The following is a 23,650-nucleotide window of genomic DNA, read 5'->3' as shown; positions in this document are numbered from 1 at the left end:
TTTTTACACATTTGCCAATACACTAATTCAGTCTATAATATCTCTAATTGTTTATAATTAAAAATTATACAAAATTGATATAATAACCTTCACATTGAGAAGAATCAAACTAGATTCCACTTCATTATACTTAAACTTATTAATTAAAAATTATATACAAATTAACAGTGAAATATAAATGATGTTTAAAAGCAAATTAAGCATTAACTCTGAATTGGAGGGATCAAAAGCAGCAAATTGAGCATTAACTCTGAATTGGAGGGATCATTGAAGTGAACTCAAATTCATATGCTCAAGTCAATTAGCTCGATCAATACTATAGGAACATTCTTTCCAGAAAAAATAGAGCAACAGAGTAAATATAATTGTATAAAAACACACATTTTATAAACACATATATTAATTACTATCATAAAACACTAAAAATATTCAAAAAAGAACAAAATAAACATTACATGTAAATTTAGGTTGAAGAACAAAGAAATAATGGAAGAAATAAAGTAAGAATCGCGGAAGAAAATTGCTTAAACTTGATGAGATTGATGAAAGTAAATTACTTTTTTTTTTTTGAAGTTTTTTTTTCTACAAATTAGATTTAATTTATTTTTTGGTTAGTCCATGTGTATTCGGCTCATGGAAACTATTAGGCTTTAATGAGGGATGAAAGACGACAACTCATACCCATAAAGGAGAATGAGGCCAAAGAGTCTCTAGGGTCGAGAAAGACGGCCAAAAAGAATTAATTCTGCAACGAGGGAGTGAGTGAAGCTGAACCGACAAACGTGCATCTTACAACACAAGCTGAACCATAAGCACAAAAAAATAAAAAATAAATAAATGAGTCAGCATGTAAATAGGCAAAAACAAAGAGCAAAAACATATAAGTGAGAAAAGTATGAGTAGTTTAAGACACAAATTATGCTCCTCTAACTATATTTATTCTTAGTCAAGTCCTTAGAGAGGTGTAACTCATGCAAGTCACATTTGATTTGTCCCTCCCACGTTCTCTTAGGTCTTTCTAGGCCTCTCTTACCCTCAACTATGATGCTTTCGATTCCTCTCACTAAAGCGTCGATAGTTTTTCTCTGCATATGTCCAAACCATCTCAATCTATTTTTACGCATTTTTGTAGAAAGAGGGAAAACTCCTAGTTTCTTTCTAAACTCCTGATTTTATCATCATCATGTGATCTTACATCCACCTCAACATGCAATTTCCATCTTATGTTCAAAAATCTTCTTCATCAGCTAATATTCAGTTGCATACAACAAAAGCATGCATGATTGTAACTCATAAAGAAATCCCTTTTAGTGTAGTTGGAAATTTCTTATCACAAAGCTCTCTAGTGGCTGGTCACCACCGAAGCTAATTTGCTTGTATTCGCTAAATAACATCTCCATCAATCTCCTTATTATCCTAAATTAATGACCCCAAATACATGAAAAAATGTCTTATGAAAACCAAGTCCAATAATGACTCAGACTAACCCGTCCGACTCTTTATATCAAAGCTCAATAATAATTTAACTCATTTCCAACCTTACTTGTTAATAACTATCTTAAAAGTGACTTGAATTTTAACGTGTTAGATCAACCCGCCCCATTGAACACTCATACTCTAGAATCTAGACCATATGATCGTTCACTATGATCACATCTATTTTTTTAAGTACAAATGTAAAATTCCCCAATTGCCATTAACATCCTCACTACAAGTAGATAAGAATAATGAAAGACAACCGAAGGAAAAAAATCCACTTTAGACCAATCGAACATTCCATTACCTTTCATACTTAAATTCTCTTCTTGCTTTCTAATTCTCTCTTCTTCCCTCCTCCAAACTCTGCTGAAAAAACTCGGAATATTCGCCTATTTTCTTCTCCTCATTCTTCGCTATCTTCTCAGGATTGCTTCCTATATATTTACGCCATTAATGTCCTTCACTCAATCAAATTCACAGATAAATTATTGTTCGTTGACTGTGTTTTTGATTTAGTAAAATTGATCATTAGCAAATAAAATAATCGTTTTTTTTTTTTTTTTTTTTTTTTTGACATTTTCGTCATTGATTGAGTCATTGAGTGACTTCTGCGCAATCGCGTGAAAAACCCCTAATGTTAGTGTTTGATTGACGATATTGGAGTTTTGTTGGTATTGGGCATGAGATTAGACGGTGAAATTGAAAATGAAGAAGAGCGAGGAAACACTAAAGAAATGAATTTAGTTTCGAATTCGGATTCTTCATTGATTAATTTAGGGTTTTCGCAACAAATTGTGGTTGGTTATGCGTTAACTACGAAGAAGAAGCAGAGTTTTTTGCAACCAAAACTTGAACTCGTTGCTCGGTATATTATTTGCACTTTCTTTAAATTTCTTGTTTTTTTTTTGAGTTGTTTCAATTATTGGTTTTTGATTCGTTGTCAGATATATACGCCCTTATTTTTTTGTTGCCACAATAATTAGAATATGATTCATGTTCCTGGATTATGTAGGATAACAATTAGTATTGTATATTTTGATGCTGAATAAAATTGGTGAATGGAATTTTTACAATTTTGCTTGTTTTGGTAAGCTATTAGTTTATGGAATACTTCATGACATATATTCTTCCGCCACTGGATTTTTAATGATTTCATCTAATTCAATACTTTATGACTTTTTGAGTTAATCAGTTTTCACCTGTAGTTCCTAAATTGCACGTCGCAATAATTATCTCATAAAAGTACTCCATATAAGACACAGTGCACTTAGTAAAATCTTTTGTCTGCCTTCGACGTTGTTATTTACTCTTTTATTATTTACATTTGAATAGATTGTTACTCTAGGGAGCCCAAAATTTGAATGGTGAAGTAATGGTTTTGGTTGTTTTATAAGTTCATTATGTAGCCTTATGGCTTTGTGTAATGGATTTTTGGTCCATTTGATGATGTTTTATCAGTTTAATGATTAATAGCCCTTTTGAAGTTTTGGGTTATCGAAGTTCTCGTTAATAATAAGAGTGTGATGACTGATGATTGCTGTTGGTGAAGTAGAAAACCAGATATGAAGTTTCGGAAGTTTGTCGATTTACATGTAGCTTTTTTTTTGATGCAGAAATAAAGGGATTTTATTTGTACCTATCGACCAAAATAAGCCCCTGGCGGAGCAAGGTCCTTTTGACATTGTTTTGCATAAGGTCAGTAAGTCAGTTATTGCCCTACCATATTTGAATCTGCATTACATTTTTTTTACTTGTTCTTTCTTGTATGAATGAATTAGTCACTGCCTATTGGTGTCCTCATAAAGAAGCCATCTTTAGTGTATATATATCATATGTAGCACTAGTAACATATAAGTTTTATTCATCCTTGTTTCTTTTTATCTACTTGTTGTTCTCAGTGTTTATGATATGGTAGTTATTTGTCTTGTGGTCAACTCATCTTAGTTGATTGGGATAGAGACTTTGTTCAATAATATATTTCTTATAAATTTTGGAATGAATCTTTTTCACTAATAAAAATTGTAATATATGGTATATGAATTTCTTTATAGTGTGGCCATGTAGCTAAGAATTTGTTTAAACAATCAATACAACGTACTAAATAAAATGCTTGATACAATTTAACTTGATATAGAACAAGGTGTACAAGTTGGATGCTATATGTGTTTTTTTAGGAGAATCCTAATCACGGTAGTATTGGAATTGGTTTGAGAGGCAAGGAGTTTTTGTAGTTAGACATTTTTAGGGTAAAGTTGGAGGCTTATGTGGTTTTGCGATAAGGACATAATACAGATGTAGGGTGACCCGGAGATGGTGATGGTCAAAGCTGGGGGGTAAACATAGAGGTTTTGGATTTCGACCATGGGAAGGCCGAAATAAGAGTTAAGGTTTTCTTGTGTCGGTGGTTTGAAGATAATTTTCCAAAGATTGAATATTTGGAGTAATTGTAATTGTAATTGTAATTTTTGGTGAAATTTGAGGATGCTTTGTGTTGAAGGTTGTGAATGGGTTTTAGGATTTTTGGACTCGAGAGAAAGTGGAAGAATTGTGATGGCTGAATCGATGAGGGATAGATAAACAAACTCATATTGAATCAGGTTCAAAATCACTTCAAAATAACTTATGGTTTCCCAAAAAAACACAATTGATTTGTTGAGGTCAACAAGCATATTCCCTATCCTAAAGAGTAAAATGTAACTTGAATTCAAAGAAATAACAAGGCTCTCACGCATGAATCGATCAAAATAGTCTAAAATTCATAATGATTGCCTAGTATATTTAGAAAAATTGGTATTTTTGAAGTAAAAGAAAATGCAAAAAAGGAAAAGATATTAACTAAGAGGTCGATATGAAATAAAAGTTAAAAAAAAAAAAATAGGGGGATGGGGGATGGCCTAGCTTTGCCAACCCCTGCCTTTGCATATATCTTTAGCTCAATATTTTTGAATAAACGTATAGCTTGAATACGATTTTGTTGATTTTATACTACTTCACTTATGATAGTATTAACTAATTGACTTAATACTAGTAATATGTTCTATCAGGCCTACTGTTTCTTGCTTTCCTTTATTCCATTTCTCTTCACTTCATTGACATTTTTGAGTTTGCTATATAATGCTCACCATTTAGCTAAGGGAAAAAAAGAAACCTGCTATTGTGTTGTCTATCTCGAAGAAACACATGTGTGTCCAATTAAGCAAGACATGAAGTAGATGAGTCATAGACGTTGGGTTTTGAACTACCAAGTGAGGGGTTTAAGAAATGTTAAGAAACGGAATTCTCACGTTTCTTAGGTCTCAACTCTCGTGACTTTATGATATATTTTGACTTTTTTTTTATCCTGTTTTTCCATAGTCAATGATATCTTTTGTGATGTCCTTAATGGTTCTCTTTGTCCTTTCAGATTTACCATGCTAGTCTCTAATTATTTCTATGTTATTTACAGTTGTTGGGAAATGAATGGAGCCAAATTCTTGAGGTAAGTTATTCCTTTATGAGTGTTTTCTACTAATGCATAAAATCATGTACACCTTTTTAGGACATTGTGGTTTCTATATAATGCTATGGTGGCGTGGAGTTTGTTTTTAAGGCAATGAGTTCTTTTATGATTTGGATTCACATGACATTGTTACATGGAACATTTTGGTGATGAGCATTTATGCTAGTAAAAGCTTAATGTTGCCTGGCATAATTTGCAGAATCATGCTCTGTACATCATAAACCTTCACAAGATATTAATCATTGGTCACTCAAGAGTTCAGAGTAGTGAGATTTGACTTTCTACCTCAATTTAGATATCTTTTCGAGGAGTTATTAGGCATGGCTTCAAAAATTACTGCATCTTGTCGTGTTATTGTTGCCTTGAACTGTTTATGCTAAATGACTGATTTATATCTTGGATTTGTTATTATTTTTAGTCTTGGTAACATGATACCTTCATTTATGTAATCACATCTATACGCTAGAGTATGTAACTTTTAACCTTTTTTAATCCAGTTAAAGGATAAACTATTAGACAATTGATAGGGATCTTACAAAGTGTGAAAATAAGGCCGTATAACATCACATTTGCACACACTATAAAGGTTTTCAAAACATACAAACCGATATTTACCGCATTGTAAAGGTAGAAAAAATCCGCTTTTTGAGCCGTATCAAGGGATATCTTATGATTCAATCAATATTCAGGCGCTACAATAGCCGCATCACTCTCGCTACCGCATCATCGTTCCATTACCGCGATCGAAACCGTTCCCCTTTTTTTGCACTATGGTTTTTAAGTGGTTCCATTAAGCTATTTTCTAATGTGTGTTGACTTATGTCTCCTTTTAATGTTGCAGTATACAAAACAAAGGTGCCGATTACTCGGTTATTGCTTTATAGGGCATCCTCTCCAGCACCATTTGTTAAAAAATAATTTTTTTTTTCAGTTGTTGTTTTCTTCAAATATTAATTTTGTTTTCATTAATACCTTGTGCCTTTGATTGGACATATTTCCAAATTTTAGAAGCGAGAAATAAGAATATTAATGTGAAAATGATGGTGGAAAGGGAGAGAAATCGACAATTTGTGCAGCTGTTAGTTTTTGCATGTGGTGAGATTGAGCATGAGGGTCAAGAGATACTTGGTAGTTATTAGTCATGGAAGATGGTGATACAATTGCATTTGACTTTGAAAGGGTCGAGAAGACAGAAAATGGTATTCATGTGGTGATTAAAATGGGAAGTAGGAAGCTTTAGGGAAAAATATATTGGCGTGGCTTCTAAAATTAGTGGGTTTCTAAGGATTAGGCTATGATGGGTGTAGTTGTTCTTGCTTTGAAGAATAGTCCATGTTGATTCATTGGGATACTGGAAGAAGTTTAAGTTTAAAAGCTAGGAAATTAGTAAATATTGTTGATGAAGGAAAGGTACTTGTTTCAGTCCCATTCATGCTAACCTTCGATTTAAACGTAGCACCCTAACAAACCAATATCAAAGCAAAAAATTTAAGAAAATGAATAATTATGTAAAAGTTATGCTAAAAGAATCATTATTGAACACATAGTGGGTTGACTACATACCCATAACAAATTAATATGGAAAATTGTCGTTAACACAAGTTATGCTTGTAGTTAACTCTTATCTAACACTAATATACAGTTAAAAAATTTAATTTTGATGACCATCAATGTATATTCTTTTGCTCCATTCAAACCTATCTCTTGTTAAAATCCTAATTTTTTAGAAGTCATTCTTCACCCTTGTCTATGTTATTTTTGATAAAAAAATATCTCTTGAATCATAGTTGGACACCTCGGTCACATTATTTGTGTTATTGTGAAAAATTGAGCCGAGGTACTTAAATACTCGGTTAGGAGGAGCTTCTTCGTATTTGATTTTGTAATATCTTTGATATGATTCTTTGTGGCGAAACGACATTCCATATATTTTGTCTTCGTTCAACTTAATTTAAACCATTTTAATTCTAAAGTGTGCCTCCACATGTTTAGTAAGTATTGACCCCTAATTTGATTTTGTTCTCTAAATACAATGTCAATAGTTTACATGCACAATGGGAAATCTCCTTATATAGGCCTTGTTATTACTTGTAAAACACTGTTATAGGGCTTAAAGCTGAATTTTGATGTACATCAGGTGTGATTGGAAAACGTTTGGTCACTTCTTCACTTGTTATAATATATTTGCATGACATAACATTTTCGGTCTATTTTTTCACCTGTCCTAATGCTAGTTTGTACTCATAGCTTGTTCAAGTACTTCACTTTGATATTTTTTTCATACTTACTCTAGTGGATGTCCTTTTTCTATACCTTGTAACACTCCATTTGATGTGCACGGATAATTTCCATGGTAGATTGTCTTAGTCTTAAACCAAATTGGTTTTAGAAATGCTTATGTATCTTCTCATGCAATGTTTTATCACACTCTCACGTTACTTCATGGCGTGACTTCTCAACTTGATTTAATTAGGAAAAGTTGACATTAAATATCCAACCTTTTACCATCAACCGAAAATAATCTCAGCATTTGATTATTTTCTAAAAATAATCTATTGAACTTCTATAGCATGTTATTTTACTTAGAAAAAAGCAAAATAAAATTTATATCTTTTTAATTAGAAAACTCCTAAGAGTTGCTCAAACTACCTATAATTGAAGAATTGTTCAAACTAAATATTCTCATTGCAAAGTAAAGTATTAAATTTAAATTATCAAAATTTGTATCTTAATTTTAGGTCTTTTGGGGTAAAAGCGTGTGGTGAACAACAATGGAGGACAAATTAGCAAAATTTAAGAACATCCAAATGGAAATGGAATTGATTTTATTAAATTGAAACACACCTAATGATACAAATATGAGTATTTCACTAAATAGTAGAAGATCAAAAGGTATATATATTATTTGATTCTCAATTGGTAAAAAGTCAAAATCCTTAGCAAAACTTAGGTACATGATGCAATAATATGATTGTAAATCATAAATTGGAAGATGGGCAGTTAAGGGGGTGCATGGTGAACCTATAAAGCACATACATGGATCCAAGCATGAGACACTTGCTGGGTATCGAGTATTGCTGAATGAATGACGAAAAAGGGGTGGGAAAGGGGGTTTGTGTTTGGGTTTGGGTTGAAGGAGGGGAAGCATTGTGGTTTGGGGAGGGGAAGCAAATTGAGGCCTTAGTTTTAAGAGGTGCAAGGTGCAAGGGTAAGGCGCGTGCTTTTCGTATGCTAGTTGAAAATTTTCACTAAAAAGCTCCAAAGTCAATTTTCAAACGTACTCCATTTAATAGTTAAAACAACATGAAATTCATATTGTTACTACATACAAGTTAGATAAACACTACTTTATCATTATTCTTTTGACTAACTTGTAAACAAATTAGAGATTAATTGAAATTGTAATAAAAGATAGGAGCAGAAGTATAAAAAGAAAAAAAGAAAAAAAAAGAAAAAAATGAAATCCAAGCATTATAAAATAAAATAAGAAGAAATGAGAGAAAGGAAAGAAAACTTAAAAAGAGAGAAGTGATCGAAATCAGAAAGAAAAAAGAAGAATAGAGATAAAATAAAACAAAGAAGAAAAAGGAAGAAGGATGGTGGCACAGTTCAAAGAGAAAAACAGTGCTCCTGCTATCTTCATTTATTTTGACTAAGGCAAGAAAGGGCTTTTTTCTCTTTTATATTCAAATAAACAACTACTTCTTTAAGGCAAAAATTGAAGGTAACATACATGAGGCGCACGAGGCATGTGCCTCTCCTTAGGCGCACTTTTTAAAACCAAGATTGGGGCTGGGCATGGGGTGATGCTGGGGTTTCCCGATAGTGGGGAAGGGAGAGATTTTTTTTTTCATTTTAAAAAAATGTTTTTTAGATATTAATTTGATTTTCCTTTTTCTAAGAATAATAACACGTTATAGAAGGTCATGTTGTGAGTAAACACATAACAAAGTTGAGATTATTAGAAAATAATCAAAATGTGGGATTATTTTTGGTGGATGGGCAAAAGTAAAACAACAAGATTATAAATGTCAATTTTTCTTTTGAATTATAGTTGGAACCATTTTATTTTGTAATTGGAGTAGTCTTGCACATCTTTATTTTTGTGGATAGGTATTACAATGCTTATCTTTTAGGCATCTTTTTTTTCTCTATATATAATACTTATTAAAAATGTTAAGTTAACAATCCTATCGGCTAGACATTTCCAAGTTTTGATAAGTATAGCAACGATCAGCAGGAGCCATTGCTTTCACTCGCTTCAATTCTCTAAAGCCTTTTCCTCCTCTACTTTTTTTATTCGCCTCATAAATTCTTTGTTCTCTTCTAACCCATATTATTAAGGTATTTTTTTTCGTCCCCTATTTGGCATCTATTGAGTTAGCAATTCGTCAAAGTACCCCATCCACTTATCCTTCATCTTTTCATCTTGGGCAATAATGTTTTGTTGTTTATCCTTAGCACACTCCATCCTACTAAAATCTTTGTCTTATTTTGGTTATCTTATAAAGATCTTTCTCTCTGAGTCCAACTTGTATACCTCTTTGTACACGTGTAAGCTTGCCTCACGTACCATTTGTTTTATCTTGATTTTGGTCTTTTTGTATTTTGATATGTTCTCTTCACTCCCATACTTTTGTTTAGTTGAATAACATACTACTATAAAAAGATAATAATATCACTTAATACTCCTCTAAAGTGGATTAGGCCCATTCAATGTTGCGTGTGACTTATTCTTAAGGTAGTGCCTTTAGGTTTGAACGATACCTAAGTCACACTTCTTTTTCCATGAAGCTTTGTTTTTCACAGATTTTTTAGAGCTTATGCCTCTCCATGCCCCCTTTTAAGTTGGTCTGTGCTCATGGGGGTAATGTGGGTGAGCAATGAAAAGAGATTGAGATCTTTGTTGCTATTGCAGCAAAGTCAAGCACTCAAGGTACTAATAGAATTGAGAGTGTTCTAGGTTTAAGGTGTACATTGTTGTTTTAAAGGATACTTAGGGAATATGATGAATAGGAATAGTACCAATGGAGTAATTACGGCTATAAAGGGTATACAAGAATAAACAAAATGATTCATTTGGTTTGATGGCGGCGCATACAGGGGAGTGTTGGGTTTAATGTTTTACAATATGGGAGGCTAGCAGAAAAGTTGAGTCAAATCTTTCTTGGGTGTTCTTTTGTGCATTTACTTGAAGTGCATATTTTCACTAGGTTATAAGCAACTGCTCATTACTCTTACCAATTGGAGTAAGAAAATCAAACAACCTATTTTATTTTTCTTTATCATTTACACAAGAGTTGAGGGTAGCAAGTATTCCTTAAAGCGTTATTTGAATCAGATATTAGAAAAAGAAGTTATGGTTTGGCCACCCAACAATGCATGCTAGACATTTGGAGTCAAGGCCTATCTTGAAAGTTGGATGAAAGTTGAAGGGGCACAATGAATTCGAATCTTGAACGTTTTGTTATGAAACCCCTTACTTTACCACTAAACCAATAATTTTTGTTCAAGTTTTGAAGGTGTCATTATGTATATATGCATACATATGATATATCAGATATTAAGGAAAAAAACCTTGATGCCCTACTTGCCTTTAGGAAGTTTTGCTTTTAGTGTGATGCGTGTTTTAGGGGCTATCCATCCTTTGGGAATTCAAATTGTAGGTGTTGGTTGTAGGCAAGGAGAATTATGTGTTGGGGTGAGTGAATAGTGCTAGATTATAATAGGTGGATATCATGTTGATTGTTTATTTTTTGAGCATGCATTTCCCTCTTAGCCTATGTTATTAGGACTTGATTACTTGTGCCGGACTAGGATATGTGTTTGCCAAACTAAACTATATTGTTTACATTTTCCCTTATCTCAGTTTGAATTGGAGTGTCGAGGTGTCATAATAGTGTTGGAGTGTCTAGAATCCATCAAAGGTACTTGAGTTACTTTGGATAATCTGAAGAGCTAAAGTATTTTGCTTCTAGACATTTTGCTAAGTCTCTTTCTCCATGTATTAAACTAGGTTAATATCTTATGCTAAACTTTTTCAAATCAGAATGTACTCTGAAAATTAAAGAATTGTATATCAATGGTGATGATGTTGTTGCTTTCGAATGACCATGTACTATGTTTCTAGAGCAATAGAACTGATTTTTGAACTCTTCTTGGTTTTCCTCTACATAACTGATTCCACATGTTCAATTTAGAGGAATTTTCATTTGCATGCCACGAGGAATCTTAAATTGTTTCCATTGATGAATGTATGTGTTTGTTTTTGGTTGTTGGATGATGCATGGGTTTGAAAGCTAAATGAGATGTTTGGAGGATGGAGTTATTTGAAGATTAATTTGTTAATATGCATATTTGTACATAAGTTGTATTACATCTTAATACTTGTTAGTAGTCATTATTCCCATGTCATTTTTATTTTTTCAAACTGAAGGTGTTGCGTGTGTTATACTCAATTGCCAAGAGTTTGCTCCATTTTCTATTTGAGTTGTCCCTTTGTGTTTGCTACATTGCCTATTATTTATGATGGCCTTACAAACTCCCTCTGTATCTCTCTTTGTCCCACCAATACTACTTTGTCTTTTAAATAAAATAATTCTTCCTCTATGGGGTGATCTCATAGAGATTGAGATGTACTACTGCAATTCACCAATGAGAGGACTATGGAGTCGTGTTTTGAGTCACAGTAATGTCTAAACCCAGTGTCTTATATCATAAATGATTAACAAGGTACAAAAGAGTATTTACAAAATTCAATTAACCCAATGTCATTATTGTCTCTCACTTAGAGATTGCTTTGGGTCGGATATACAATCTTATCCTTGTTAGTGAATAAAGAGTTTGTTTTTGATTGACCCTTGGAAGCACAAAAAGGTAATAAATATAACTATTATCTAGAATGGATTTCGTACAAATGTTGCAAATTTGTAATGGACTTTTTCAGTTTATCAAATTACACTGTGATTGAGCCAACTTGTCATGTAACATAAGAAAGATTATGTTAATTGAATGATGGAATCATGTGACTTTCACTCTGTAGTCTGTATTGCATTTGTGTCTATGCCTGTGAGTGTCATTTCTAAATTTCTTTGTAGTCATTACATTTTATATTTATATGAAGTATCGTAGTAAGATGATTATTTGTAACTAATTAGGGACATCTTGTGAACTTTCCAACTAGGATAAAAGAACTGTCTGTGAAATAAGATTGTTGAGTATCTAGAATGAGCATTCATCATTCATGTACCTAGGTGTTCTTAGTCATAAGCCTCTCAGGTGAAGTCTATCAGTGAGTTTGAGCTTCAATCTAACCCTTTTTCATTTCTATGTCACTTTGAAGGATTATAGACTCAAGCATCCAGATGTAACGGTCCTTGATCCTCCTCATGCGATACAATGTGTGCGAAATCGACAATCTATGCTCGAAGATGTTGCTGCTTTAGATTTGGATGATTCTTTTGGTAATTTTATAATGTAACATTTAAAATACTAGTGATTTTATCTATCTGCTTTTTCTACGGCAACATTTTCATTTGCTTCTTTTTCTTTCTGTTTCATTTTGAATGAAAACTATTTTTCTTTTGCTCAAACTGTTACTCAGAACTCTAGTTTTTTAAAATTTTAAATAATCTGAATATCATCACGTTTACATTTTTCTACTCCTTGTGTGTATTTTCTCTGTTCTTTATTGTGCATTGCAAATCAATGTTTCTGATTTTATGCCCTGCAGGCAGAGTTTGTGCGCCTAAGCAGCTAGTTATCAAGAAAGATCCTAAATCGATTCCTTTTGAGGTTGCCAAAGCCGGATTGAGATTGCCATTAGGTATTTTTTTTTTGTGCACATATCTATGTCTGGTTAATGGTTCTTGATATCTTGATTTATTATGAACTGAAAAGAGTTGCTTTCTTGTGGACCAAGAAAATGTTGTCTCCAAGTAGTTGGTAGTGAATTTGGGATACTCATGATTGTTAACGTAGTTTTTTTTACGTGTGCCCTCATGACATGTGAATGGCGTAGGATGTACCACACTTTGTCATCTCTATTGCATGAACATATATTTTTATTTTTTATTCTAGTCGGGATGAGTTTCAAGGCTCCTTAGTCTCTTTACTAGCGTTAAATGTTATCAAGAATTGAGGATCTTGATTCTTGATGAAGTTTCTTTTCCCTAGGATTTTTTTGTCCGTGTTTATGATCTGGATGATATTATAAGTTGATCTTTGATGGAATTTTTGTGGCTACCTATGTGGCTGTTCCTTCAAATATATTGGAGTAGAGCTATGTTTGGGAGGTTTTTCATGTTCATTTACTTAGCTTCCATTGTTGCTTTTTTAAGGAGGGTTTTTCCAGATTGCTCTCTAAATGCATGACAAACATATATATACAATATATACATTTCCTAATTCTTCATTATGGAGAGGTCATAAGAGGGGATTTTATTGGATAGAACTTTGTTGGATTAAGATAATTTAGTCATATAGCCTTATGGATGTGTTTCTTGGGATATAATGAAGGACTTTTTGGGATCATTTTATGACCCTACAAGGGTCATTCCTGGTTTCGTTGTGGTGACCCAATGAAGCTTTCCCCATGGGTTTTCCACTTCGCACTAAAGACTACTTCAGATGTATGCATTATAGCCGTTCAAGGGAGGATTATTGAGATGTTTGGGTTTCTCGGAAACTCGTGATCCCTAGGGGTCTTAGAAACATAGGCACAATATCGCCTAGATCATCATATCACAACCGTATTATAGTGGTGTTCAGATTAGCATGACTGAAATATAAGCCTACACAACTGTAGGGGTGTTTAGGAAAACCCAATTTTCTTGACCCGACCCGTAGATTTTGCTGACACGCATCCCTGATAGCGGGTTGTCTTATGAAAAAAAGTTATGGGTTGGGTACCCGACTCGTCATAACCGGGTCGGGTCATGGGTCATAAAATAAATTCGATCGGTATCCATTGACCCGGTATATAGAGGGTAAAAAAGAAAAGAAATCATTTTCTACGCAAAAATGCCGACCTAGCCAGTTGTACTACTAACTTCTAAAAAAAAATCCTTCCATATAATACTACTAAAAACCCATAAAATTGTTCTGTTAAGCTACAATCATTCTTATGTCATATTGCCCAAAAATCTTTTACTGAAAATTCTACCCTCAATTCATTCAGTGATTCTCAATTCGCTTTCAATCAGCCAAACATGAAAAATCCAAAACCTAATTCAACTTAGAACAAATAACAAAATCTTAAGTAGTTAGAACAATTTTTGTAGAAAAGTTCAAGAGACATTAAACTTAATTAGCGTAAGAGAGAAAATAGAAACTTCTCAAATCAATACAACTGCTTAAATTTCAGAAACATTTGTATTGTATACACAAAAAAAGTGCCGCATATAAAACGGATACTCGATGTTCCGACCCAATTTATCCGGGTATCCGATAGCCAGATACTCGGATGAATCGGGTTGGGATGTGGGCCTTCACTTATCGTTGAATGCCTGTTGCCCGCTATCATTGAAGCACCTTAGTTTATGGAAGCTGGCTTGGAAGGCCAACATGACCGAAGCTTTTAGAAAGATCTAAAGTTGTAGGATATTGATTCTATGGTGTTCCTCTTGGGTTTTTGTAGAATGTAAGGCTTACTGGATGTACAAGGGATAGGTGTTGAAGGACGAGAATGTTGATGATGATCGACTTTGAAGCAGTTTTGTGTGATTTAGTTGATGATAGAATTTTCTGAACTTGTTAAGATATTGGGAGAACTATAGATGCTTGTTCTTGCCTGTTTATAACACTAATAATAAATGGTTCACTTTGTCAATTTTAATAGTTTCTTGTCAATGTGCCACAAATGTTTTTCTTGTATTAGTTTTGTTGTTGAAATCTCCTTGTTGGAGCACAAGGTAAAATGAACACTATCTCTGAGTTATCCATTGAGTAGAAAAGAGACATATTTGTTCGTAATCTTAACGTGAGTTTGGACAACATTTCTTATGTTTGAAGTATGTTAGTACTTAACTGTTAGTCTGATAGTGAATTTGAACTTGGGTTTTTGGATTGTAAGTGCAGTGGCAAAACCTTTGTTTGTGGATGGAAGTGCAAAGTCACATGAGCTCTTTCTTGCATATGATAATGTCTCTCTATCTAAGCTTGAGCCTCCATTGGTTCTTCAGGAGTTTGTTAACCATGGTAAGTCATATCACAGGTGATTTGTCTCCTTATGCAGTTTCCTGTCCTCTCCGCTGCAAGTAGCTAGAGCATTGTGGAATTTATACATTGTTTTGAAAACTTTGTTAGCTAAAGAAGTTTGAGTTAAATGTATTTGTTTTCTTGCAGGTGGGGTTATGTTTAAAGTCTATGTTGTTGGAGATGCAATAAAAGTCATAAGGCGATTCTCTCTTCCTGATGTCTGCAAGAGAGAGCTTTCAAAGTATGCTGGCGTTTTTCAGTTTCCAAGGGTTTCTTGTGCTGCAGCCTGTGCTGATGAGGCAGAACTGGATCCTGGCGTTGCCGGTAAAATATTGTTTTCAATTACCATTCACCAATACAAAAAAGTATTAGGAGTTTTGTTGTCTGTTGTGCTAATTACTCTGCTTATGTGGATCTGGGATTTGTGGTTTTCATGGATTAATTTGTAAGTGTGGAAAATAGTAACGCCGTTTTATTGGGCTTGAGAAGATTTCATTGTATTTAGTCTAATCTATTGCAGAGCTTCCTCCAAGACCCTTGCTTGAGAGGCTTGTTGAGGAGCTTCGCCGCCGAATGGTAATTATTTTCCATCTTCATTGTTGATGCTTTCTCATCCTTACTATGTTTTTGCTGATCATTGATCTGCTCACTTCATTGTTTAGGGGCTTCAACTGTTCAATATTGATATTATCCGTGAGCATGGAACAAGAGATCTCTTTTATGTGATAGACATAAATTACTTCCCTGGCAAGTCCCTGCTTGTCTTGAATCTTGATATATCATGTACCGCTTGAACATTTCTCTTCCAAATTGTGTACAAAATACAGAAGATAGGATTGCTATTTTAAAATCTGGGTTACAGTTCATTTTATTTGTGAAATTGGCTATTATGTCTATCAGGTTATGGAAAAATGCCGGGGTATGAGCACATATTTGCTGATTTCCTGGCGGGTCTTGCGGACAGCAAATACAGGAAGAAACTTTGTGTATAAGTGTTCAGAGGACGAAGGGGGTAGCCACTGTCATCAAACGTGCTTTACTGCTTTTAGTTCCATAAAAAAGTGGAACAGGTTTAACAGTTCTGGATTATCCGATTGTTAACTGGTAAGAATAACCCTCCACAATGCTTAGCCTTTTAACAGTTGAAGCATTAAGGTTGGCGATGCTAGTGGCTTATATAATAAGCTGTGAAGCAATCTTGTTTATGTAAATATTTTAATCAGGTATAATCTCATCCGTGTTGTGGGGTACTTTGATCTGTGCATTGGATTTGGCGGGATTTAAATCGTTCGTGATTGCTGGCAGAACTTCTGGGTAAACCAAATACAATAAGAAGCGAAGCTAAATAGTTATAATCCTCAAATCCCTTAATTCACTTCCCTCTGTGTCTAATAATTGATTCATATAATCCAAGCAACTATAGAAAATAAGGATTGTATTCATAGTCCCTGTAGAGATGTGCATCTCTGTAATTCTTTTGTTTTAACAGAGGACTTTCTATTGTAGGCCTGTAGCTATTTGCGTAATTAAATTAGCAGTCGGTTTTTGTGTAACATTATCTATTGACGTTTTCAAAGTACTTAAATTAGATTTGATCTCCAATTGTGCGCTGTATTTTAAGCCTCATGGCAATCTATGAATGTGACTTCACCATTTAGGTTTCTGTTGCCCATGAAGAGGAAAACAATGGCTATAGATTATAAGTTCAGCCGATGTGTTGTGTTGACATATAATCACGCACAAATTGTTGTATAAGACAGTCTATATAGACTAAATCTAGTCTAACTAATAATACAAATTTCATTATATAGAAGGCCGTCTTACTAAGAGACGTTCTCCTACAATAGTTACTGATAATTAAGGTAGTAGAAAATTCAGTTAAAATAAACTTGAAAATCAAATGAAGATGGATATACCGTTTTTGAGTTCTTAAAATAAATCAAAAAGTTACACTGTTTTGTGGCAATATGAACAAGAAAATCAGTACGTCTGGGTTGTAAACGATAGATTATACTACCAATTTTAAGCAATTGACACTTCGTTTTGTGGCAGCCGAGTAATCAACAAAGTCAGTACAATGTGTTTTGTGAAAATATGAAGAAGCTTGAAATAAGTATATATATTGGTTGTAATATACAGCATTGCGTATACGTGTAGCTGAAACCTGGAAGTGAAATCTGGATCTAAGGCACTTCCACTTGTTTATATGGTGCCACTGTATTTGTTCATTATATATGAACAAGAAACTGCCATAAATACATATACAGATAATATATAGCAGTCTGTTTACTACAAACAGAAACACGTACCATAAATATAAACCATTACCAGTCGCAGTAAGAGCAATTCAGATGGGAGCTCCGATTCTCACCCGTGCAAAAAGATGCATCAAACTCATTTATCAAAAGCAAGCACTAGAAAGCCAAGCATATTAGCTGTATAGTCGAGTTCATCTTCAAGCAACATTTTTAGAATTCAAATCAAATCCTGTGAATTTGACAGCTAATCAAGTCAGCAGGCCCAACTCTCTTTGACGTAATAACTTTCCAGGTGACTTCTGATGAAGGGGATGCAACCAAACTTTCGGTCAAATAGCTTCTGCTAGACAATCGTTTTGACTGCAAAGGTTGTGCCACGGGTTTTTTAGCAGCTTCTAAAACTGCAATTTCGGAATTGGAATCTTTGATGATCACGTGAAGCTTTCCGCAGAAACCAGCAAGTAGGTAAGGAGATTCAGCATCATTTGGATTATGAGGCATCGGAACTTCTCCACAAACTACTTTCCAAGAATCATCTTGTTGGTCATATATTTTAATGTTAGCAATATCCAAAGAACCCGTTAAATCTAGAGCATATAACTCATCATCAACTACAACACTCAATTTGGTCCCTGCTTGTTTAGCCGGCCAACCCTCACCCATACCCACCGGCATTTCAATCCAAGAATTTGTATCAGGGTCATATATCTCTCCACCAGCATCAACAAAGAAAGGCCAACAATATAAGCTTTGAGGAACATAAAGCTTACCCTTGTATGTCGTCAATCCTGTTGCTATTGGTTTAAGAAGATCAGCTAAAAAAGCAGTAGGCATGGCCTGAGCTTTAGAGAATGGCATGCTAGGAACCTCAGACCATTGATCTGTCTCAGGATCAAACACTTCAGCAGACTGCAAGGGAGTTAAACTACCTCTGTGCTTATTAACCCCTCCAACAACGTACAGTTTGTTATTTATGACTCCTGTCTTACTATAAGCTCTAGCAGTTAACATGGGGCTCACTTCATTCCAGACATTTAAAATAGGATCATAACGCCAGACACACCTTAAAGCTGAGGTCCGTGACAATCCCCCAATTACATATAGGCAACCATTCACAGCCCCAATTGAACAGCCACAAAATTGAAGTTTATCCAGAGGATCACCTCCTCCTAGCCACCCTCGTAAGGCTTCTGCTATTTTCATCCTTGATCCCAAAGAGTTCCACATTTGAAGAATTGCCAAGCCTCTACGAGATCCATCTTGTGTCGTGTCACGAGGCATTGGTGGTAACTTTTGCCATATCTGAGAAACAGGATCCAATGCATACCATATCAACTTTTCTTCAATACGAGAAAGAATGAAAAGACACTCTTCGGTAATCTTTAATTCTTTCCTTAAATCATATATTTCAGACATAGATAATGCATCTTTCCAACTCCGAGAAACCAACTTTAGTTGTAAATAGTGAACTCTAGGTACTCTGGCAAGTATTTGGAGTGTTAATTCATTGGGAAGACAGGGAATTAGTCTTGTGTTCTGCTCGAAGCACCTTGCTACCTTTTGCCTCTTCCAAGTTCTATCGGTTGAACTCTCATTGTGCTGAGTATTAGAATCACCAGAACTCTTCAGGCTGAATACACCACCCATCAAGTCCTCCACGAGTCCAGGTCAATTCATAAGCAGTAGAGGTATACTACTACGTAGAGAAAGCGGAGAAATGTTATCCAACAACAGAAAATTTGCAGTAAGGGAAACAATTTCTAAGAAAAACATATGTAGGAAAATGGAGAAAACCCAAATGCTTAGCACAGAACTGTGGAAAAACTAAAGTGCCCTTTTCTTAGTGAAACAAATTTAAAAGGAAGGAGAACCCATTCACAAAATCTCTCATGGCAAGGTAAGAGAACTCCTCCAAACTTTTTCCTCAAAAGGATATGTGTAATAGTTTACATTTCAAAATAACAACCTGATAACTAAACATCAATCAGTATAAATAAGAGTTAAGGTTTCAAGCTATCACCGTCTTTAATTCTTATCCATAAATCTATCATTAGCACAAACCTACAAACACATGCTCCTAGATAATGTGGCAACAATCCATGGGGGACTCAAGGGTACGTCCCTATGTTTCTTCGTATTAATGATGCAACTAAGAAATTATCACAAAATTGGAGTGAACCATTATTTATTGACTATGCTCACACTAAACCCACTGTACAAAACTTCCTACTAGGTGCTATGGTGATCGGTTGCTCAATGCAGAGTGATTTTCAAGTCTCTCTCACAACCAATGAACTATGAAGTCAATGAAATTTCATCGTACTTGTAGGTTCCAAAAAGACCGGAATACAAAAACAAATTTTCAAATAACAACTGGTCTATGATTCCATAAATTTTATATAATGGTTTCATTGAAATTCCTACATTCAGCCAAAACAGTAATGTTATTTCTATATTTCTGTTTCTAAATAAGCAATTCAGATGGAAAAAAAATTATTGATTCCTTCCTAATATAACCTAATCGACATTTTTCAAAATATCGTCATAAACATACAAAAACTTACCTCCAAACTCAAATTTACAACCAATTGGAAGGATTTTAAAGCCACAACAACAATTTTCTCACCTAACAATAGAGCAAACTAAACCTAAAACTCAAAAAAGCATATACGGATTCAGAAAAAACAATTAAAGTCAAATTAGATAACAATAAATTGATAGAAATCTACGCAAAGAAGAAAAGCAAGGAATTCTCCATTAAAGAATGAACTACGAAGTAAGGTTTATCGAAATTCTACAAACATGAGAAAAGTAAAGAATTCTCCATTAATGTGCTACGATTAACGAACAAGGAGAAGTAAATTAAAAAACAATAAGAAAAAAAAACCTGAATCACGTCGGAATTTGATGAGAAGGTGTGTAAATGATTCAAGTATGAATTAACGAAGATCTAAAAAAACATGGGAAAAAATACATTAAAAAATATGGAAGATTAGAATAGTTTATGCAATCTGGTGGAAATTCAATAATGACGGTACATAGAGATTAGAGAATGAGAGAGATTTTGTATTTATTTAGAGATAAAATGAGAAAGCGCTTATGATATTTTATTTTATTTTTTTGATGAAGATAAGATATGACCAATTAAAAACACATTAGTCAAATTACACATTTTTTTTCTAATAATTTAGTTCATTTCAAACTAAAAAGTTATAAAATTAATTAATTTTTTATTAAAATAAAGAAACATCATACGTTCAAATGAAAATGCATATTAATTGTCGCAAATTGTTATTAGAGATGTAAGAGATGGTTATTATTGAGACGACCTAAGTAAAAAAAATAAAATGATTTGCCTAAGTAGTGTTGGAAATAAAAAAATTTTCAATTTGGGGTTCACCAAAATTTATTTCCTAAACTAGTGTTTATTAAGAAAAAATAAATTAAATCTATTTGATTGTGGTTTGAGAAGTTCCAAACCTATTAAATCTCTCCAAGCAAAAATAAACCAAAACTAAATTAATTCCAATTCCAACAGCAAGCCTATTTATTTTTATAAATCCCTAAACTAAACATCAGTAAGACTGACGACAGTAGACCTGAAGAGACTGACGATAACCACCATCCACGCCAACCGCCGGCTTTCCACCACAGCCATCACTTATATCAATTACCGCAGTCTAAATCCACTATTCTAATTGAGATTTTTTTTAATGTGTAATGGACATAATTTTTGGATTTTCATCTCTATTTTTGATTGATTTTCATCATAAGGATGATGCTAACAACAGATCACAAGGATACACTATCTTCGACATACATCTTTATTGATTTTGACTTTTGGACTTGATTGAGATTTTTTGTTGTATATAGAAGTATTTTTTTTTTTTGGATATTTTACTCTTTATGTGAAAATTAAAATTTTATTTTTTAACCTCAATTAAGCAAATTACCCAAAAAAAAATGTTCAACTTATTATTTTCATTTTTGTGGAAATGAACCTTCTTCTAGTGGTGATCGATCACACTTGTTATTAAAAAAATAAGGACATCGCCTTAAAGAGGAAGGATCAATCAACTGAAATTGCTGACATTTCTAATGTTGAGCAAACAACAAAGAGAGCTAAAGTATGCGTCATGAAGTTAGAGAAGCCGAAATGTAACCTTTTTTTTTGCAGTAGGTTTTTTATAACATTTTGTAGGTTTTTTTAAGTTACATTGTAGGTGTTTTTATGCATAAGGTAGGTGTTTATAAGTTGCATCGTAGGTTTATATGACTTGTATCTTGTTTTAAAGTAGGTTATTTTGCACTGTAGTCACAGTAATGGATTCACAATTCAAAATTATAGGTAGAACCAATATGTTGAAGTATTAATAAAAAATTCAATAGAGATTTGTTTGAGAAATGTACAACCCAAAAAATTTTCATTACTCCAAAATTGTTCTGTACAAGTAAAATATCACAACAATAATCTCATCTCATCGCCATTATAAAATGGGGCGATAAATGTCATCTGCATCGCATCGTACAAAGTTACAAGTTACAAGTTACAACGAGATCAAAGTTTAACATAGTGAAATACTTTGTTCTGAAATACTCGCTATATTACAATTGTTGATACTATTCATCGTTCAAGCTTATTTACATATCACGACTTATATGTAAGGAAAAATATAAGCAAGTGAAATCTTATTTGAATCATCTAGTCGTACTTTCATAAAATTAACTTCTCATACTTTTTAAAGGTGCATATATATTTCAATATTTAAATAATTAAAACAACATATTGAGTTGCATAAAAAGTCAAATATAGCCAGTATAATAACTAAAATGGATAAAGTACAAGGTCAAAAAACGGAAAATTATTTTTTTTAGACAAAAAACATGGGTAGCCTATGCTACCCATTGTTACATTATGGATCCGCCTATAGTTGTAGGTATTTGTTAAATAACCTCTCTCTTGAGAGACCGTCTTTTCTAAAGACGGTTTTCAGAAGCCCAGTCCATTATATTAATTTAAAAAAAACTGACGCGCGCGTGTAAGTGTAATGTAAAAAGTCATATAATATATTTGGAGTTATAACAACATTAGTTGGGGTTATAACATAATATATTTGGTGTTATATCAACATATACTTGAGATTATAACATAATTTATTTGGGGTTATAACATAACATATTTGAAGCTATAACAATATATATATTTGAGGTTATAACATAATATATATGAGGTTATAACAATATATATTTGTGGTTATAACATTTTATATTTGGAGTTATAACATAATATATAGTTCGGTATATAATGGTCTGTGTTTGAGGGTATAGTATTTTTATAACACCAAATATATTATGTTTTAACCCTAAATGTATGTTGTTATAACTCCATATATATTATATTATTACTTAAAATATACATTGTTACAACTCTAAATATATTATGTTATAACCCCAAATATATTGTGTTATAACCACAAATATATGTTGTTAAAACCTCATATATATTATGTTATAACCTCAAATATATATATTGTTATAACTTCAAATATATTATGTTATAATCCAAAATAAATTATGTTATAAACCTCAAATATATGCTGGTATAACACCAAATATATTATGTTATAACCCCAAATAAATGTTGTTATAACTCTAAGTATATTATGTGACTTTACACATTACACTTACACGCAGGCCAATTTTTTTTTTTAAATTAACATAATGGGCTGGGCTTTTGAGAACCGTCTTTAGAAAAGACGATCTCAAGCACGAATTGTTTGTTAAATTGAATGTTGGTTTTATAATATACATTATTGTAGATCTTTATTAAATTAATTGTAGGTATTTGTAATATACAGTTTATGTGTTTATATGGCTTAGCTTGTAGGTGTTTATTTGTAATTAGGGGTGCACACGGTCTGGTTTGGTTTGGTCTGATACTAAAATCAGACCAGACTAAAAATTTCGATTAGGAAATTTTTCATATCGTATCAGACCGTTTAAATCACAGACCAGATCGGACCAAACCATTCTATAACGGTTTGGTTTGGTCTGGTCTACAGTTTTTACTTTTATATTTTTGCCAAATTAATATATGTGTTTATACAAATATTTCGCACCTACAATTACTGAATATAATAATTTGTAATTAGTTGATTTCATTAACATTATTTAAGTATATATTATTATATAAAAATAACTACATCTCGAAATATCT

The 23,650-nt window shown here is 33.1% G+C and overlaps 2 protein-coding genes across 4 annotated transcripts; one reads left to right on the top strand and one right to left on the bottom strand.

Annotated features, from left to right (window-relative positions):
• The first annotated feature begins 1,713 nt into the window (after positions 1-1,713).
• On the top strand, positions 1,714-17,102 carry LOC130806398 (inositol-tetrakisphosphate 1-kinase 4-like). Of its 2 annotated transcripts, XR_009040306.1 has the most exons (11): positions 1,714-2,344; positions 3,093-3,174; positions 4,925-4,957; positions 12,321-12,441; positions 12,711-12,803; positions 15,056-15,175; positions 15,323-15,499; positions 15,696-15,751; positions 15,838-15,922; positions 16,076-16,279; positions 16,399-17,102. XR_009040306.1 is itself a non-coding variant. In XM_057671459.1 (10 exons), exons 1-10 carry the CDS (start codon positions 2,160-2,162, stop codon positions 16,165-16,167), a joined length of 1,044 nt encoding a protein of 347 aa, XP_057527442.1. In that variant the 5' UTR covers positions 1,714-2,159; the 3' UTR covers positions 16,168-17,102. The 2 variants fall into 2 exon arrangements, 1 of the variants encoding a protein (XP_057527442.1); XM_057671459.1 differs by having other exon boundaries at positions 16,076-17,102.
• Positions 17,103-17,257: 155 nt separating this feature from the next.
• LOC130806379 (F-box/kelch-repeat protein At1g22040-like) lies at positions 17,258-20,516 on the bottom strand. Of its 2 annotated transcripts, none has more exons than XM_057671424.1 (2): positions 20,321-20,516; positions 17,258-19,129 (listed from the first exon to the last, which is right to left on the bottom strand). In XM_057671424.1, exon 2 carries the CDS (start codon positions 19,078-19,080, stop codon positions 17,656-17,658), a length of 1,425 nt encoding a protein of 474 aa, XP_057527407.1. In that variant the 5' UTR covers positions 19,081-19,129; positions 20,321-20,516; the 3' UTR covers positions 17,258-17,655. The 2 variants fall into 2 exon arrangements, with proteins under 2 accessions (XP_057527407.1, XP_057527408.1); XM_057671425.1 differs by having other exon boundaries at positions 17,258-19,126.
• Positions 20,517-23,650: the final 3,134 nt, after the last annotated feature.

Source organism: Amaranthus tricolor, chromosome 2 (genome assembly GCF_026212465.1).
Source record: "Amaranthus tricolor cultivar Red isolate AtriRed21 chromosome 2, ASM2621246v1, whole genome shotgun sequence".
In the NCBI taxonomy this organism is placed as follows: Eukaryota; Viridiplantae; Streptophyta; class Magnoliopsida; order Caryophyllales; family Amaranthaceae; genus Amaranthus; species Amaranthus tricolor.
The sequence above is the reverse complement of the archived record's forward strand: the minus strand, read 5'-3'. Positions and strand labels throughout refer to the sequence as shown.